The 13,045-nt window shown below is 49.6% G+C and overlaps 1 protein-coding gene across 4 annotated transcripts in view; it reads left to right on the top strand.

Annotated features, from left to right (window-relative positions):
- Positions 1-224: 224 nt before the first annotated feature.
- Positions 225-13,045, top strand: part of RIPOR2 (RHO family interacting cell polarization regulator 2) — a 54,579-nt gene continuing 41,758 nt past the window's right edge. For 3 of the 4 annotated variants that reach the window (XM_059179488.1, XM_059179486.1, XM_059179489.1), the window contains exons 1-6: positions 225-351; positions 1,664-1,819; positions 2,563-2,641; positions 4,105-4,128; positions 5,187-5,240; positions 9,550-9,699. In XM_059179488.1, coding sequence (XP_059035471.1) covers positions 251-351; positions 1,664-1,819; positions 2,563-2,641; positions 4,105-4,128; positions 5,187-5,240; positions 9,550-9,699 — 564 coding nt within the window. In that variant the 5' untranslated portion in view covers positions 225-250. Of the gene's footprint in view, positions 352-1,663; positions 1,820-2,562; positions 2,642-4,104; positions 4,129-5,100; positions 5,241-9,549; positions 9,700-13,045 lie in introns of those variants that run through there. The other variant, XM_059179485.1, reaches the window with a different exon arrangement.

Genomic DNA, 13,045 nt, shown 5'->3' with positions numbered 1-13,045 from the left:
TGACTGATAATTGTGTGCAGTTTCTATCTATTTCTGTCTCAGGAGGTGGGTACCTTTTTTTTTCTTCACCCGAGAGCTGAACCCTTTGGCTTGAAAAGAGCAGGTTGTAGGACCTAATGGTCTCATGACTCACCTCACCTCACCTTTGCCATTGTTGACAAGCGGAGTGTTTTTTCTGTCTGGACCTGCCTGTAATTTGCCCTAATCTTTCCACTCTCTTCCAGGACTACCAGCCAGACTCCCAGAAATCATGTTGGTAGGATCCCAGTCCTTCTCGCCGGGGGGCCCCAATGGGATCATCAGAAGCCAGTCCTTCGCGGGGTTCAGCGGCCTGCAGGAGAGACGGTCCAGGCAAGTCGGGCGTGGTTCTGTCCTGGGATGCGGCTCCAGAAGGATGTGTGCTCATGCCCTCAAGAGGATCTGTGAGCGTGCAGCCTTGTCAAAACTCTCTCTCTCTCTCTCTCTCTCTCTCACACACACACACACACACGCTATAAGATTATTTAAATTTCTTTCATGGAGAAGATGTAACGTACCAAACATTAGGTGCTGTAGTTTCTTTTCTGTCATCTAGGATTCCTCCTGCCAAGCAGATGGCTGAGGATTTGGGGTAAGCTAGCAGTTTGAGCGCCTGGCTCTCCCCGCCCCCAGCCTTTGGTGCGCACGTTTCCCACTGCGGGCACGCTGGGAGACTGTGTTTGCTGTATGGTTGTGCGGTGGGGAAAGACAGCCTCTGCAGAGCGGCTCTGGGAAACAGATGTCCTTCAGAAACAGGCTTGGGAAAGTCAGTCCTCTGGTTTCTCTGGAAGCTCCCTTCCTCTAAAATAGGACTTCGGGGAACTCAAGCAGGAACATATGGGTCACGAAATAGGTACATGGAATAAGCCTGGCCTCAGTTTTTCTGACGCGACAGAGGTTTTGGGCACTCAGGGGCCTACGTGCTCTGGCCTGTCATGTCCCCTTTGGTACAGACGGTTACACAGAGGAAAAGAATCACCTCGGAGGCACAGGGTAGGCACCTGCTGGACCCCGGGGTCACGGCTTTCCCTTAGACAGTGGTTCGGTGAGGTTCTGGCCTCGCGGTCTCCCAGTCAGATCTGTGGTTGGGCTCTAAGTTGTCGGGTGTCCGTCTCCCCCTGCGGGCTGCTCCCTGCCACTAACAGGAACACTGAGTTTTGTGTTCCACCTAAAGATAATGCCCTCCAGAGAAAGCAAGCTTAAAAAAGCCGTTGGTTCGGCTACATGAGCCTTCCTTGAACACCGTCTGGCGTGGCCCTTTATCCAGAAACTCCTTGTTCACATCCTGGTTGAGGTTAGTGGACGCTTGTGCCAGAAGCTGCGCAGCAAGCGTCTTCTTTTCTTTGGCTTCTACCCTTCTGCTTCTTTGTTTCCTTGGAAGCACTTGTCCTTGGCTTTCTGTAAGGTTTCAGGGGTGCAGGATATCTTCTCTCAGGGTCCCTGACCTGACTCTGGGGAGCCTCTGCCATGTCAAGCTTCCAGATTTCGGCAGTTTATAAATCTCATAGCAAATTGACCTATAAACCACATGTATGATGGCTCAGCTGTTCAGCTACTGGGGACCCCGTACCTTCCCCAAATGACACGAACACAAACACAAGATGATTCAGAGGGTAAACTCACAATTTCCTTTTCCTCCGCATAGATGTAACTCCTTCATCGAAAATCCCTCTGCGCTCAAGAAGCCTCAGGCCAAACTGAAGAAGATGCACAATTTAGGACACAAAAACAACAACCTCCCCAAAGAGCCTCAGCCTCAGAGAGTGGAAGAGGTCATCAGAGCCTTGAAAAACGGCCTCGAGTAAGACCATAGACCCTATTAGCCGCCTACAACGTTTTTCCTTTCTAAAATCCTCGGGGGCCAGGAGCGGAGTGCAGGAAAGTTCTTCGAGATCATTGTAAAGTGTCTATTGCTGTAGTAGGTATTTTATTCTCGTACTGTAATCGAGGAAGCCTTAAATGAGTCTCAAATATGGGAAATATGTTGGGTTTCTACATCACATCCATAACCTTGAAGGAGATCCGAACTAGTGCTGTGTTTAACTCGGCACAGTGTTGGGTTTCACGTAAACAGCGGTGGACAGACAGCTCTGACTTGGTGATCGCTGAGGAAGGATTCTGAAACCTTCCCGAGTTATCTTATTACATAGTATTCTGTATATGTATTATGCCCTATGATCCCAAGATTGTTGGCCCAGAGTAAGATCTCCCTGGTATGCGGGGAGAGTCTAGAGCCGGTGCTGTATGTAAGGGGACGGAGTTCTGTGAGCCTGGACCACCCTTGTTTGGCTGCACTCCCTCCCCCACTGCTTTTTCTTTTTCGGACTTTCCAGCCTCACCAGGGTTGTCCTTTTTGGCTACCTGGGTGGTACCAGAAGCGACTCCTGGAGCTTTCAGAAAGCCGAGAGATTAGGAAACACACAGCCACTTCCCCCCACCGACTCTGCCCTCCCCAGAGCAGGTCCCGGCTTCCTCGTCCCCTTCGGAAGGACAAGGTCAAAGCCAGCACAGAGCTCACGAGTATGTGTCCTGTTGTTTTTGCAGTGAGTATCTGGAAGTTCACCAGACAGAGTTGGACAAGCTGACGGCTCAGCTAAAAGATATGAGAAGAAACTCTCGCCTGGTAGGTACCGTCCAGTCATTAGGAGGTTAACACAGGATTCCCTTTTTGGACTAAGAATCTTTTTTTTTTCCTTCCTACTGGATGGGGCTGTATCCAAGGGGCAGAATACTATCTGCTCCCTGATGTGTGTTTGAGAAAGAGGTTAAATTTCTTCTTAATGCTTTATTCTGAATACTTCTCAGTATTTTCCAAGCATGTTGATGTGGATACGCTTTATAATCAGGAAAAAAAAAAATATTAAACAGAAGCAACTGCATGGTCCTCCTCTAAATCATAAAAGGACAGGAAAAGTTGGGGTGCTCCTAGCATTTTGTTAACACAGAATTTGGAGCCCAGAACTACTAAGAAAACAGGGTAGGTTAGTGACATCAGCGAGGGTGAGGGGACCCAAGTGCACCTGTTATGAGAAGGTGGGAGAAGTCCCTATGCCCGTTGCGTTCTGTTTCCTTATGCTCCAGCAGCTGGCAGGTGGCCTCTAGTCTGATGGCTTTGTGAGGACTTGTCTGGTTGACCTTTACACCTACAGGTCACCTGTGTACTATTTTAAATGATTTTGTTCAGTTCGAAGTGATCTTACACCTTCATGTCTCAAGGTGTCAGAAAGCCTAGAAAAAGTCCACGTGCTAGGAGATACGGCAAAGCCTTAATGGCTGTCGCCTCCTGCTGCTTTCAGACACCTGCTAAGATGTGCAGTGGTGTCCTTCACAAAGGCTTAGAGACTAAAAGCTTTATAGAAGTTAAAGATTTTACACCCCGATGATGTTAGAGTAGGAACCACCCCATCTCTGTGGGGAGTGACTCCTTACAGGATGGCCTTCCACACTTCCGAATGCCCTTGACCATCCTCAGTGGCAACACATGTTTCTCCTTGGAGAACAATGGTGAATGGATGCAGGAGCTCCGGCTGGGACCTGGTGTTCCATAAAAAAAAAAACAAAAAACAAAAACGAAAACACCTCCTGATGGGGGACGTGGGAATGGCGTGTCGATTATTCTGTGATATTATGAGCACACAGGAAATGAACTTGCTTAAAAAACAGTTTGTGAAAGGCTTATCACGGCCCTCCAGGACGCTCCTCAAACACCACTTTTGTGTGTTTACAGGGGAGGGCGAGTGTTTGTTTCCCTCTGACCCCTGCTCCGTTCTCTGTTAACTTGTTTTCCTTATTGAAAAGTTAACATGAATGTGTGTGCCCCTCAGGGAGTAAGAGAGGAGAGGGGAAAGCAAGTGAGAGCTTTGGGTGCAGAGATATTACAGTGGAACTCTGGAGACACGGAGAATAAATAAATATCAGCTCCTGCAAGTACTCTGACTGCTCTTTCAAATAACCCAGCAGAACTTGACAGGAGTGATCATTTCTTCCCCAGTAATGCAGAAACGAACACTGAATCCCTCTGTTGACCTCAACAGCAGTTTGGAGGAAACTATGTTCTAATCCAGACACCTTTTTTTTTTTTTTTAGGGTGTGCTATATGATCTAGACAAGGTAAGTTACCATCCTGTGCGGGAGTGTTGGGGGAAAACAAAACACGGCATGTTTGCGGAGAGATCCGTGATTTCCTTTTTAGGCATAATCAGATCTCCAAGAACTGATGATTTTTCTCAGCCTAGTAAAGGTCATGCTTTTCTCTAATGAGGGGTTTGAATAAGTACCATGATCTGTAGCTCCAATAATGTTTTCAAGGTCATGTCCATAAAAATGCCACCTGGTTGTAGGGTTTCTCCGCGTGCTGGTAAGTTCAAGAACTTCCAAGTGTTGGGAGGCCCTTACCTGTTGTTCTCTCTAACTGACTACCGTGTTTCATCAAATTGAAGACCTCTCTGATGGGAAAACACCGCGTTATTTTCTATGGCTCTAAGGGCCAAAAAAGTGATTCCAGGTAAACCCTGGCATGGTTTGCTCTATTCGCTTAAAATCTGTATCTTGTACTTCCTGACAAAACTCTTCTAGCCTTCTTTTAAATGTAGATTGTGTTAATTACTCACAAGTGCTCCTGCCTGCGTGCCTTTTCATATACACGTCATTTTAATGCTGAATCACGGTGTAATTTTTTTTTAAGACATTTGAAAGGGTAATTAAACTTAAAGCATGTAATAACAATATTTATAACTCCAACGAGGAGATGACCCATGAACCACTATCATTATATTTGAGCACGTATAGACAGCAGTTTCAAAATGCACCCCGGTTTCGGAGACACCAAACTGTAGGGGGGTGAGTTCATCTTCAAGATGAAAAAATATGTTGCTGTCTTGCCCGAAATCCAGCAACTTCCATTTGATTGGCCTCCCTCGGTGTTTAGCACAAAGATTCCGATGACTAACTCCAGTTCATCTCTCGGAATACACGTTTGATATTTTAGAAGATGCTTTCCGAATTGTTATCAGAGATTCTCTGAAATAGCCAAGATGGGCAGAAAGGGGAGATATTTAGCATTTTCTGGTAATTTGGAGGATGAGATTGGGAAGAAGATACTCGTGCCAGTCGAGATCAGTTAAACTGGTAATGACTGTACTTTTTCAAACAACTTCTTTTAATTTCAGCAAATAAAAACGATTGAAAGAGCCATGAGACGCCTGGAGTTTCACATTAGTAAGGTAACGAAGTTCCTGTTGTCTGGGCTGCTGGGTTTCTGTTCTCAGTCACTAATCCGTACACCTTTGGTCTAAGCACGGCATCCAGTCCATGGAGAATTGCTCACCTAAGTTGCTCCTAAGCTGAGTCGCAGTTAATTCTTCCAACAGGCAGGAAAGATGGAGAAGCAGGAGAGGACCTGACACTCTGGCACAGCTCTGACTCTCCTGCAGTTCAGCAAACATTTAAGTGGCTCCCACGGAGCCTCCTGCTGGGCTCTCAGCTCTGTGCAGTCTTCCTCAAGATTGAACCAAACTCACCGTACCAGACACTTCACACTTGCGTTAACTTGACCAGACACTTCACACTTGTGTTAACTTGTACTCCATAAACGTCTTCATGAAGCCCTTAAAAGTACTTAGAACAGCTGCCATGTATGTCCCCAAACTCATTCTCAAGCTCCCGGCTCCTGTCCTTCCTCGCATGGCGTGGTTTCCAGGCACATTTTCTTCCATCTCTGTCGCCTCAATGTGGGCCATTTTTGTCAGGACCCCTGACACCCAGCCCCAAACCCTACAGGTGGTTCACGGATGGTCCAGCCAGGCTCGCGTGGACTGGGACTCTCAGCCCCTTGCTCTGGACACTACCACGCATTCCCCGGGCAACCTGACAATAGTTCCCCTTGGGAGCCACTAAATCCCACCAATGGTAATTCCTGTGTCCAACCACGTGCATCGGTCTCTCTTGCAAGCAGAGAGACTAGAGCCCTCAGCCGATCTCTCTGCGAGGAGTCAGAAGCCATCATTTCCAGTCACATCCTCTCTGGGCTGAACCGGACCCATGCAAACCTTGACTTTCCGCCCTGTGTGGGAAGGGACATGCATTCAATCTACATGATCCTCAGAAGCCTTTCGTTTTAAGATTCTGTGATGAGTTAGATGTATAGAAACGGACGTACATGCAGCTGCCTTTGCATGTTCCCACTTTGAAAAATATCTACTACCTGGGTGAATCTGAAATTACTCCCATTTCTGATAAACTCTGTGACTAACACAGTGACTTTACTTCGAAGGTATCTGTGTGGCAGGCAGGTGCTGGCAAATCACTCTTGTTTGGTTTGAAGCGCAGCAAGGAAACAAAATCGCACTCGGGTGGGAGAGTATTTCTCCATCTTTTAGCCATTGTCGTTAGCCAGGACCATCCTGGGGGTCACGAAAGGTGGGGAGTCGTCTGTTGTGCACAGCACACCTTCCAAGTGGTATTGAACTGAACAAGCCCAACAGTTGACTTGGTGAGTCTCTGCTGACATAGGGGTGAGACCAACACTTGCCTACAGACTGGCAGTTCCCACTCGAGTGGGTACAGAGTTACCCTTTATCCTGCGGGCTAGTTCCATTTGGCTAGGATAGGTTGGCATTGAAGTAAAAACAAAGAATTAACTCTCCTCCAATGTAAAGTAACAGACTGCATCTTTAGGGCTAAACCGGTGTCCGCATGAGCAGTTTCCTGTAGAGAGAATTACAGTCTCAGACTTGAGCAAACCCAGTAGTGGGGAGAAGGGTAGAAGGGGCAGCTTCCCAGGGTACCCCGTGGGTGAAACAGTCTGGGTGGCCCTGGAAGAAGGATCCGCTCTTGTGTTTCTAGGGGTTTTGTGGAGGCCAACCCCATGAGAACGATCTGCAACGTTTATGTAAAATTCCAGATTCCAGCCCAGCCCTAAATTACCGAATCCAGAATCCCAGAGAGGGGGCCTGGGCATCAGCATTGTAACAAGCTCACCAGACGAGTCTTAGCTTGGCATTCGTGTATGACAGCCCCCCACCCCGCCACCCAGCCAGCCATCAACCCCAAGATTTCATCAGCAGATTCACTACCCAAGACCTTACATCTGCCTCTTAATCAGACACAGACCCATCGACCCCACAGATAAAAGGCTGCTTTCCAGAGTTTGGTCATTGCTCTCAGCAAAGTGGAGTGACTTGTTGAGGGAAAGAGCAACAGAGAGTCCTGTAACCAGACAATAATTTTAGTCTGTTAATGTGCCTCTTCTGAGCTGAGCGTGATTGACCTCCAGACAGAGACAGCAACGGTGGAAAATTCTGCCTACTCTAACGGGGCCTCCTGACACTTTGTCGTGAGCCCCCGAAAACCTGCCTTCAGAACAAAAGAGGGATTCTAACCTCTGAAACCATCATATTCATCTCCACCTTCCTCTGGTCTACGGCCATCTGAGGGAATAAAGTTTGTCCTGAAATGAAAAATTCAAGTTGTCCGAGGCAGGTTCCTGCCTCGCAGAAGTCCCAAATTTCCTTTGCCTGTGCCAAAGGCTGATGTTCGTGTCTTTTTCATCTGCCTGCAAATTCCTGTGGTTAGCTGGCACGCATGCTGACGATGGCGGAGAGCGCAAGACCGTGGACGTGTATACGATCAGCAATAACCAGGTGTCTTCCCCTCAAGCACTATCGATACTTGGAGCTGGTCTTTGTTGTAGGAGACTGTCCCCTGTCCTGAGGGACGTTTTGCGACATCCCGGCCCTCTGTCCCTACCAGATGGCAGTAACACCTCCCAGCTGCGATGCTGGAGAAAACAGCTCCAGCTTTTTGCCAAATGTCCCCTGGGTGTCAAAGCTGCCTTGGGTTGATGGGGAACTGCTGTCTCTGAGACAATAAGCGCTTATCACGCTTATAGAATGTGTCCGATCCACAGTCACTTACAAACAGTATATTATTGTTTGGAAGTGTAAGCGTAGATGTATAGCAGAGAAATGTCTAGTTCTGAAATGTTCAGTGTTTGATCAAGTTTTGACCGTTGTGCTTCACCCTCATTTTTTTTTAAAGATTTTATTTATTTGAGAGCAAGCATGAGCGGTCGGGAAAGGCAGAGAGAGAGAGGGAGGGAGCAAGAAGCAGGATCCCCACCAAGCAGGGAGCCCAACTCGGACTCAATTCCAGGACCCCAGGATCATGATCTGAGCCAAAGGCAGACACTGAACCAGCTGAGCCATCCAAGTGCCCCTCTTCAATCTCATTTTAAGAATAATTTAACAGATTTGTTTTCTCTATTGTTGAGGCTCTTTATTGAAAATGATTTTTGGGGGGCACCTGGGTGGTTCAGCAGGTTAAGCCTCTGCCTTCAGCTCAGGTCATGATCTCGGGGTCCTGGGATCAAACCCCATATCAGGCTCTCTGCTCAGGGGGGAGCCTGCTTCCTCCTCTCTCTCTATCTGCCTCTCTGCCTACTTGTGATCGCTCTCTCTGTCAAATAAATAAAATCTTTAAAAAGATTTTTGGGGGGATTTTATTTATTTGAGAGAGAGCAAGAGCTAGGAGAGTGCTGTCCCTTGAAGAAAGACAGGGGGAAGCAGGCTCTCTGCCGAGCAGGGAGCCTGATGAGGGGCTTAATCCCAGGACCCCAGGATCATGACTTGAGCCAAAGGCAGAGGCCCTATTGAAGATGATTTTGTAAAGTCTTGACTCAAGTTCTTTTTTAAAAAAATGCTAAATGTAGATGTGTGAATATCACCTTGTGACAATACTCTTAAAATAAAATGGTAGGAGCCTTGTGGAAATCCTTCCCATGCTTGTTCCTTATGTAGAAGACTGTGGTCTCCATCACCCAGTACTTGGCTTACACAGCCTACCAATGTTAAGTTCATTTTTATTTCATGAATTTGAAAAGAAAGCTCAGGTTAAAATCTGCTTTGAAAGAGAAAATGGATCCCAGTGGCTAAAACAAAGGTGATTTGTCTCCGGCTCAAAGGATGATGCTTCAGGGATTAGGGAGGGCCTGGGTGGCTCAGTCGGTTAAGCAGCTGCCTTTCCGCTCTGGTCGTGATCTCGGGGTCCCAGGATGGAGCGCCATGTGGGGCTCCCTGCTTGGAGGGGAGTCTGCTTCTCCCTCTGCCTCTGATCCTCCCCCTGCTTATGCTCTTGCTCTCTCTCAAATAAATAAAAAGCTTTTAAAATAGTTTTTTAAAAGATTTTTATTTATTTATTTATTTGACAGTGAGAGGGAACACAAGCCAGGGAGTGGGAGAGGGAGAAGCAGTCTCCCCACCAAGCAGGGGGCCTGATTTAGGACTCGATCCCAGGACCCTGAGATTATGACATGAGCCGAAGGTAGACGCTTAACCAATGGAGTAACCCAGGTGCCCCAAATAAATGAATAAACTCTTTATAAATAAATAAGTAAGAGGATGATGCTTCTATCAGAGCCTCCTTGCGGGGGTCAGAGACTAAACATCTTCCGGACTGAACGATGGCCGGGGTCTCTCCTTCCGAACGGGGTTGAGCAGTGCTGTCCCTTGTATTCCCTCCTGTGACTCCCGACAGGTGGACGAACTCTACGAAGCCTACTGTATCCAGAGACGCCTCCAGGACGGAGCCAGCAAAATGAAGCAAGCGTTCGCGGCCTCGCCGACCAGCAGAGCTGCCCGGGAGAGCCTGTCGGAGATCGGCCGCAGCCACAGGGAGTACACGGAGGTAGGTGCCGGCCAGTGGGGCGGGTGGACTGGCCGGCGGGTGGACTGCCCGGCAAGGTCATTCTGCCCTAGGGAGATGTCCTACTGTTTGCCTCTCCCGCACTGTTCTGGGGCAGTCCGTGGGATCGTTTAAGATGACCGTCCGGCCGTTCCATTGGTATTTTGGCTCAGAGTCGTCCCTGGACGCCACAGTCTTCACTGGCCTTTCCTGGTCCCTGAGCGTCGCTGTTGGGCACTCATCTCCTTGTGCCTTGGAACGTGCTTGCTCACAACCCTGAAAACACACACGAGGTCAGAAGCTACGAAGCCGTTCACTGATTAAAGTCCTCCGGGTTCCCTGCTGCCCTGTAGTCTTTGCACAGGCAGGCTACCGATGCCCGTCTAACATTTCAGGGGCTGCAGGAGTAAGCCACGAGGCCTTGGTTTTTGAGATTCTAAGTACACGCCAGAATTTTCTAACGTCCAGGCTAATCTGGCTTTATTCCTGGAAGTGGAACGGCCCCAGCGGTTAAGATAGCTGCGCGGAAAGCTAGGTATCACCAACGCCCCTGCCTGTGATGATTTTATCGTAAGGAAGTCCCTTTCCTTCTTGAAGGAGACAAGACAAAGAGCCACGAGCAGAAGTGGGCCTCCCTTGGCAGGAGAAGTGGGCCTCGCTTGGCTTCTGCCTCTGAGGCCCCTGAATCTGACACAGGGAGCCCTTCCCTCCTCCTGGGGTCACCTGATACCAAGTGTCCTTGATGAAAGACTGAATTATTCAAGCAGCAGGGCTCACTATCCCCTGGTCTGCTCAGAGATCAAATTTCATGAATGAAGTCATCAGCCTCCTGGGGGCTCATGAGGGTCTGCCAGGCGGTTCCCAGCGCTGAGCCCCTGTCCCAGCCTCAGGAGGGACCCTGTGGGTTGCCTTGTACGGTCACTCCGGGAGCGCCTCTGGTCTGAACTGTTTGTCTCTTTCTGTAGTCCAGAAACACGGCTTCTTCACCTATGTTGCCCTTTCAGATGAATGCTTGTTAGACACATAAAATACAACACGTGGAATCCAGGAACTCAAAGGAAACCCATGATACTGAAATAGTTACTTCAGTATTAGCAGTCCAGTTATCAAAATACCTTGAAAGCAAAATAATTTTGATGCAGTACTGTTTTGTTTATGCCACGTTATTATTAGCGCATCAAAATTAAATCATCAGCTCTAACATTGCCACAAGTTATTGGAAGTTATGAAATTTTAAAGCAGCACAGAGTTTGAACGACTGTTCCCGGCTGGCGTGAGCACGCAGGTGATTTCCATCAGTCGGAGCCGCAGGCCCGCCTCACTGGGGCTCCCTTCCTATCTTTCTACACTTCCACGCCATGCATTTCACGTAGAGGTTGTGAAATCACGGGGACTTTCTCTTCCCGCATCCAAGTTTATGGGCCCCGGGGTCGAGGCTCTGGGTTAGAAGCACCCCGGTTCGTGAGACCTCATTTGTGCATGGCTCAGGAATCAAAGAGCACTTAAAACGGGCCCTTGGACTCCAGGAGCAGTACCTGACCCACAGCCCGGAGACGCTGCCCGTTCTAGAACATTCGTGGGCTCGTTTCCGAAATACCCATCCTTGCTCAGGTGCCAGCACGTGGCGTCTGACTTCGCTCCCACGTCTGGAGATGTAGAGGACTGTTTCAGCCAGAGGAATGGTGCCTTCGAGGAGAGAGGAGTCAGAGTTCCGTAGCGTCCTGCCTGACATGGCTGGTTTTTTATCTTCGTGACCCAGCGGGTCTGGGATTTGAACACAGAGAGAATGTTTTGGGTGAGAGCCTCGGGGGGCTGAGCCAGGACTCATCCCCAGCTGCCTGGGTGCCACAGAAGAGCCTCCAGACCGCAGAAGTCCTCACTGGCTGTACCAGTGCCCCCCCCCCAGCCCCCGCCCCAGGTTTTCTGGAAGTCACCTGTGGCAACCCTGCCTGGCACGCTGACATCACAGGCATTTGGGGAAAGTGTCCTGTGTTCCTTCCCCGAGCCGTGCAGGGCTCTAAGAGAAGGGGTTCACGATACTGAGACTTTGTTTCAGGCAGCGCAGAGCTCAGACTTCAGGAAGTTTCCCCAGCGTATGCTAAGCGATCCGAGGCACCAAGAGCGCACAAGGGCAAAGTGCCATTCTCTCTCTCTTTTATTTTTTTTAAGATTTTATTTATTTATTTGACAGACAGATCACAAGTAGGCAGAGAGAGAGGGGGAAGCAGGCTTCCAGCTGAGCAGAGAGCCCGATGAGGGGACCCTGAGATCATGACCCGAGCAGAAGACAGAGGCTTAAGCCACTGAGCCACCCAGGCACCCCAACGTTTGCACCCCATCCGCACACCAGTGTGGGAGAGCGATCTTCTGAAAGGGCGGAGGCACAAACAGGAACAGGAAGCTGTCACCTCACTCAGCAACCCTGAAGTCCTCAGCTCCCAGAATGCAAGCAGGACCACTCCCTGTCAGGGCTCCCGGGGAGGGTTCGTGGGCGTGGCCACCCCTGGGGGCAGGGCCCCACCCTGGAGGCCGGCTGCTGAGGGAGAAGACAGCAGGTGCCACCCCACCCCCACTCTCGGGGGTGGGGACAGCCAAGGTCAAGGCGGCTTCCAAAGCTGAAGCCTGCTGAGCTGCCCAAGGGCCCCACTGGGGAGAGCCGCTGACCGCTGACCGCCCTTTTCCTTTTTTGATCTCGAGCTGCGATTGCTCCGTGTAGGTCCTAAGATCAGGAGGAAGTAGGGCGGGCTGGGGTAGTGGCAGGTCTAGCCACACTCTTAAATAGTGTCCCCCTTTCTGCCTTCGGGGTCCCTCAGCAGCAGAACGAGCGGGGGACTGTGGTCAGGCCCAGGAGTCATTTTGGGGGGCACCCTCGCCTTGCCGCAGGAACCCAGCCGCACTCACTCGGTAGGGGACAGCCCTGTGGCGACTTTGCACCCACAGGAAAGTGGGGACTAGCATCAACACCGTCGACCTTTACCCCGGGAACGTCTTGCCGTGTTTCCTTCGCTTCTCTCCCCTCTGCTCCATTTTTCATTCATCCTTATGTTTTCGCTGAATCATTTGACAGTAAGTAATGGACGTCGCGACACTTGACCCCATAAGTATTTGAGCCCAGAACCCAGAACCCACAGTGGTCGCCTGTGTTTCCCGGGGACAAACACAGGCCATCCCCACAGCTAAGACAATTAGCCAGCTGAGGGAGTTACTGGATAGCCTGTGCGTTTTCAGACGCCCGCTCTTTGGTCTGGTCATGTCCTTGAGAGCTGTTCTAGTGCCTTGTCCTGCTAATTGTCAGGATCTAATGGAAGGTAACAGGTGGCATTTGGTTTTTATGCCTCCTTAGCCCCTT

This window comes from Mustela lutreola, chromosome 6 (genome assembly GCF_030435805.1).
Source record: "Mustela lutreola isolate mMusLut2 chromosome 6, mMusLut2.pri, whole genome shotgun sequence".
Classification (NCBI taxonomy): Eukaryota; Metazoa; Chordata; class Mammalia; order Carnivora; family Mustelidae; genus Mustela; species Mustela lutreola.
This window is presented reverse-complemented; position numbering and strand designations above follow the sequence as displayed.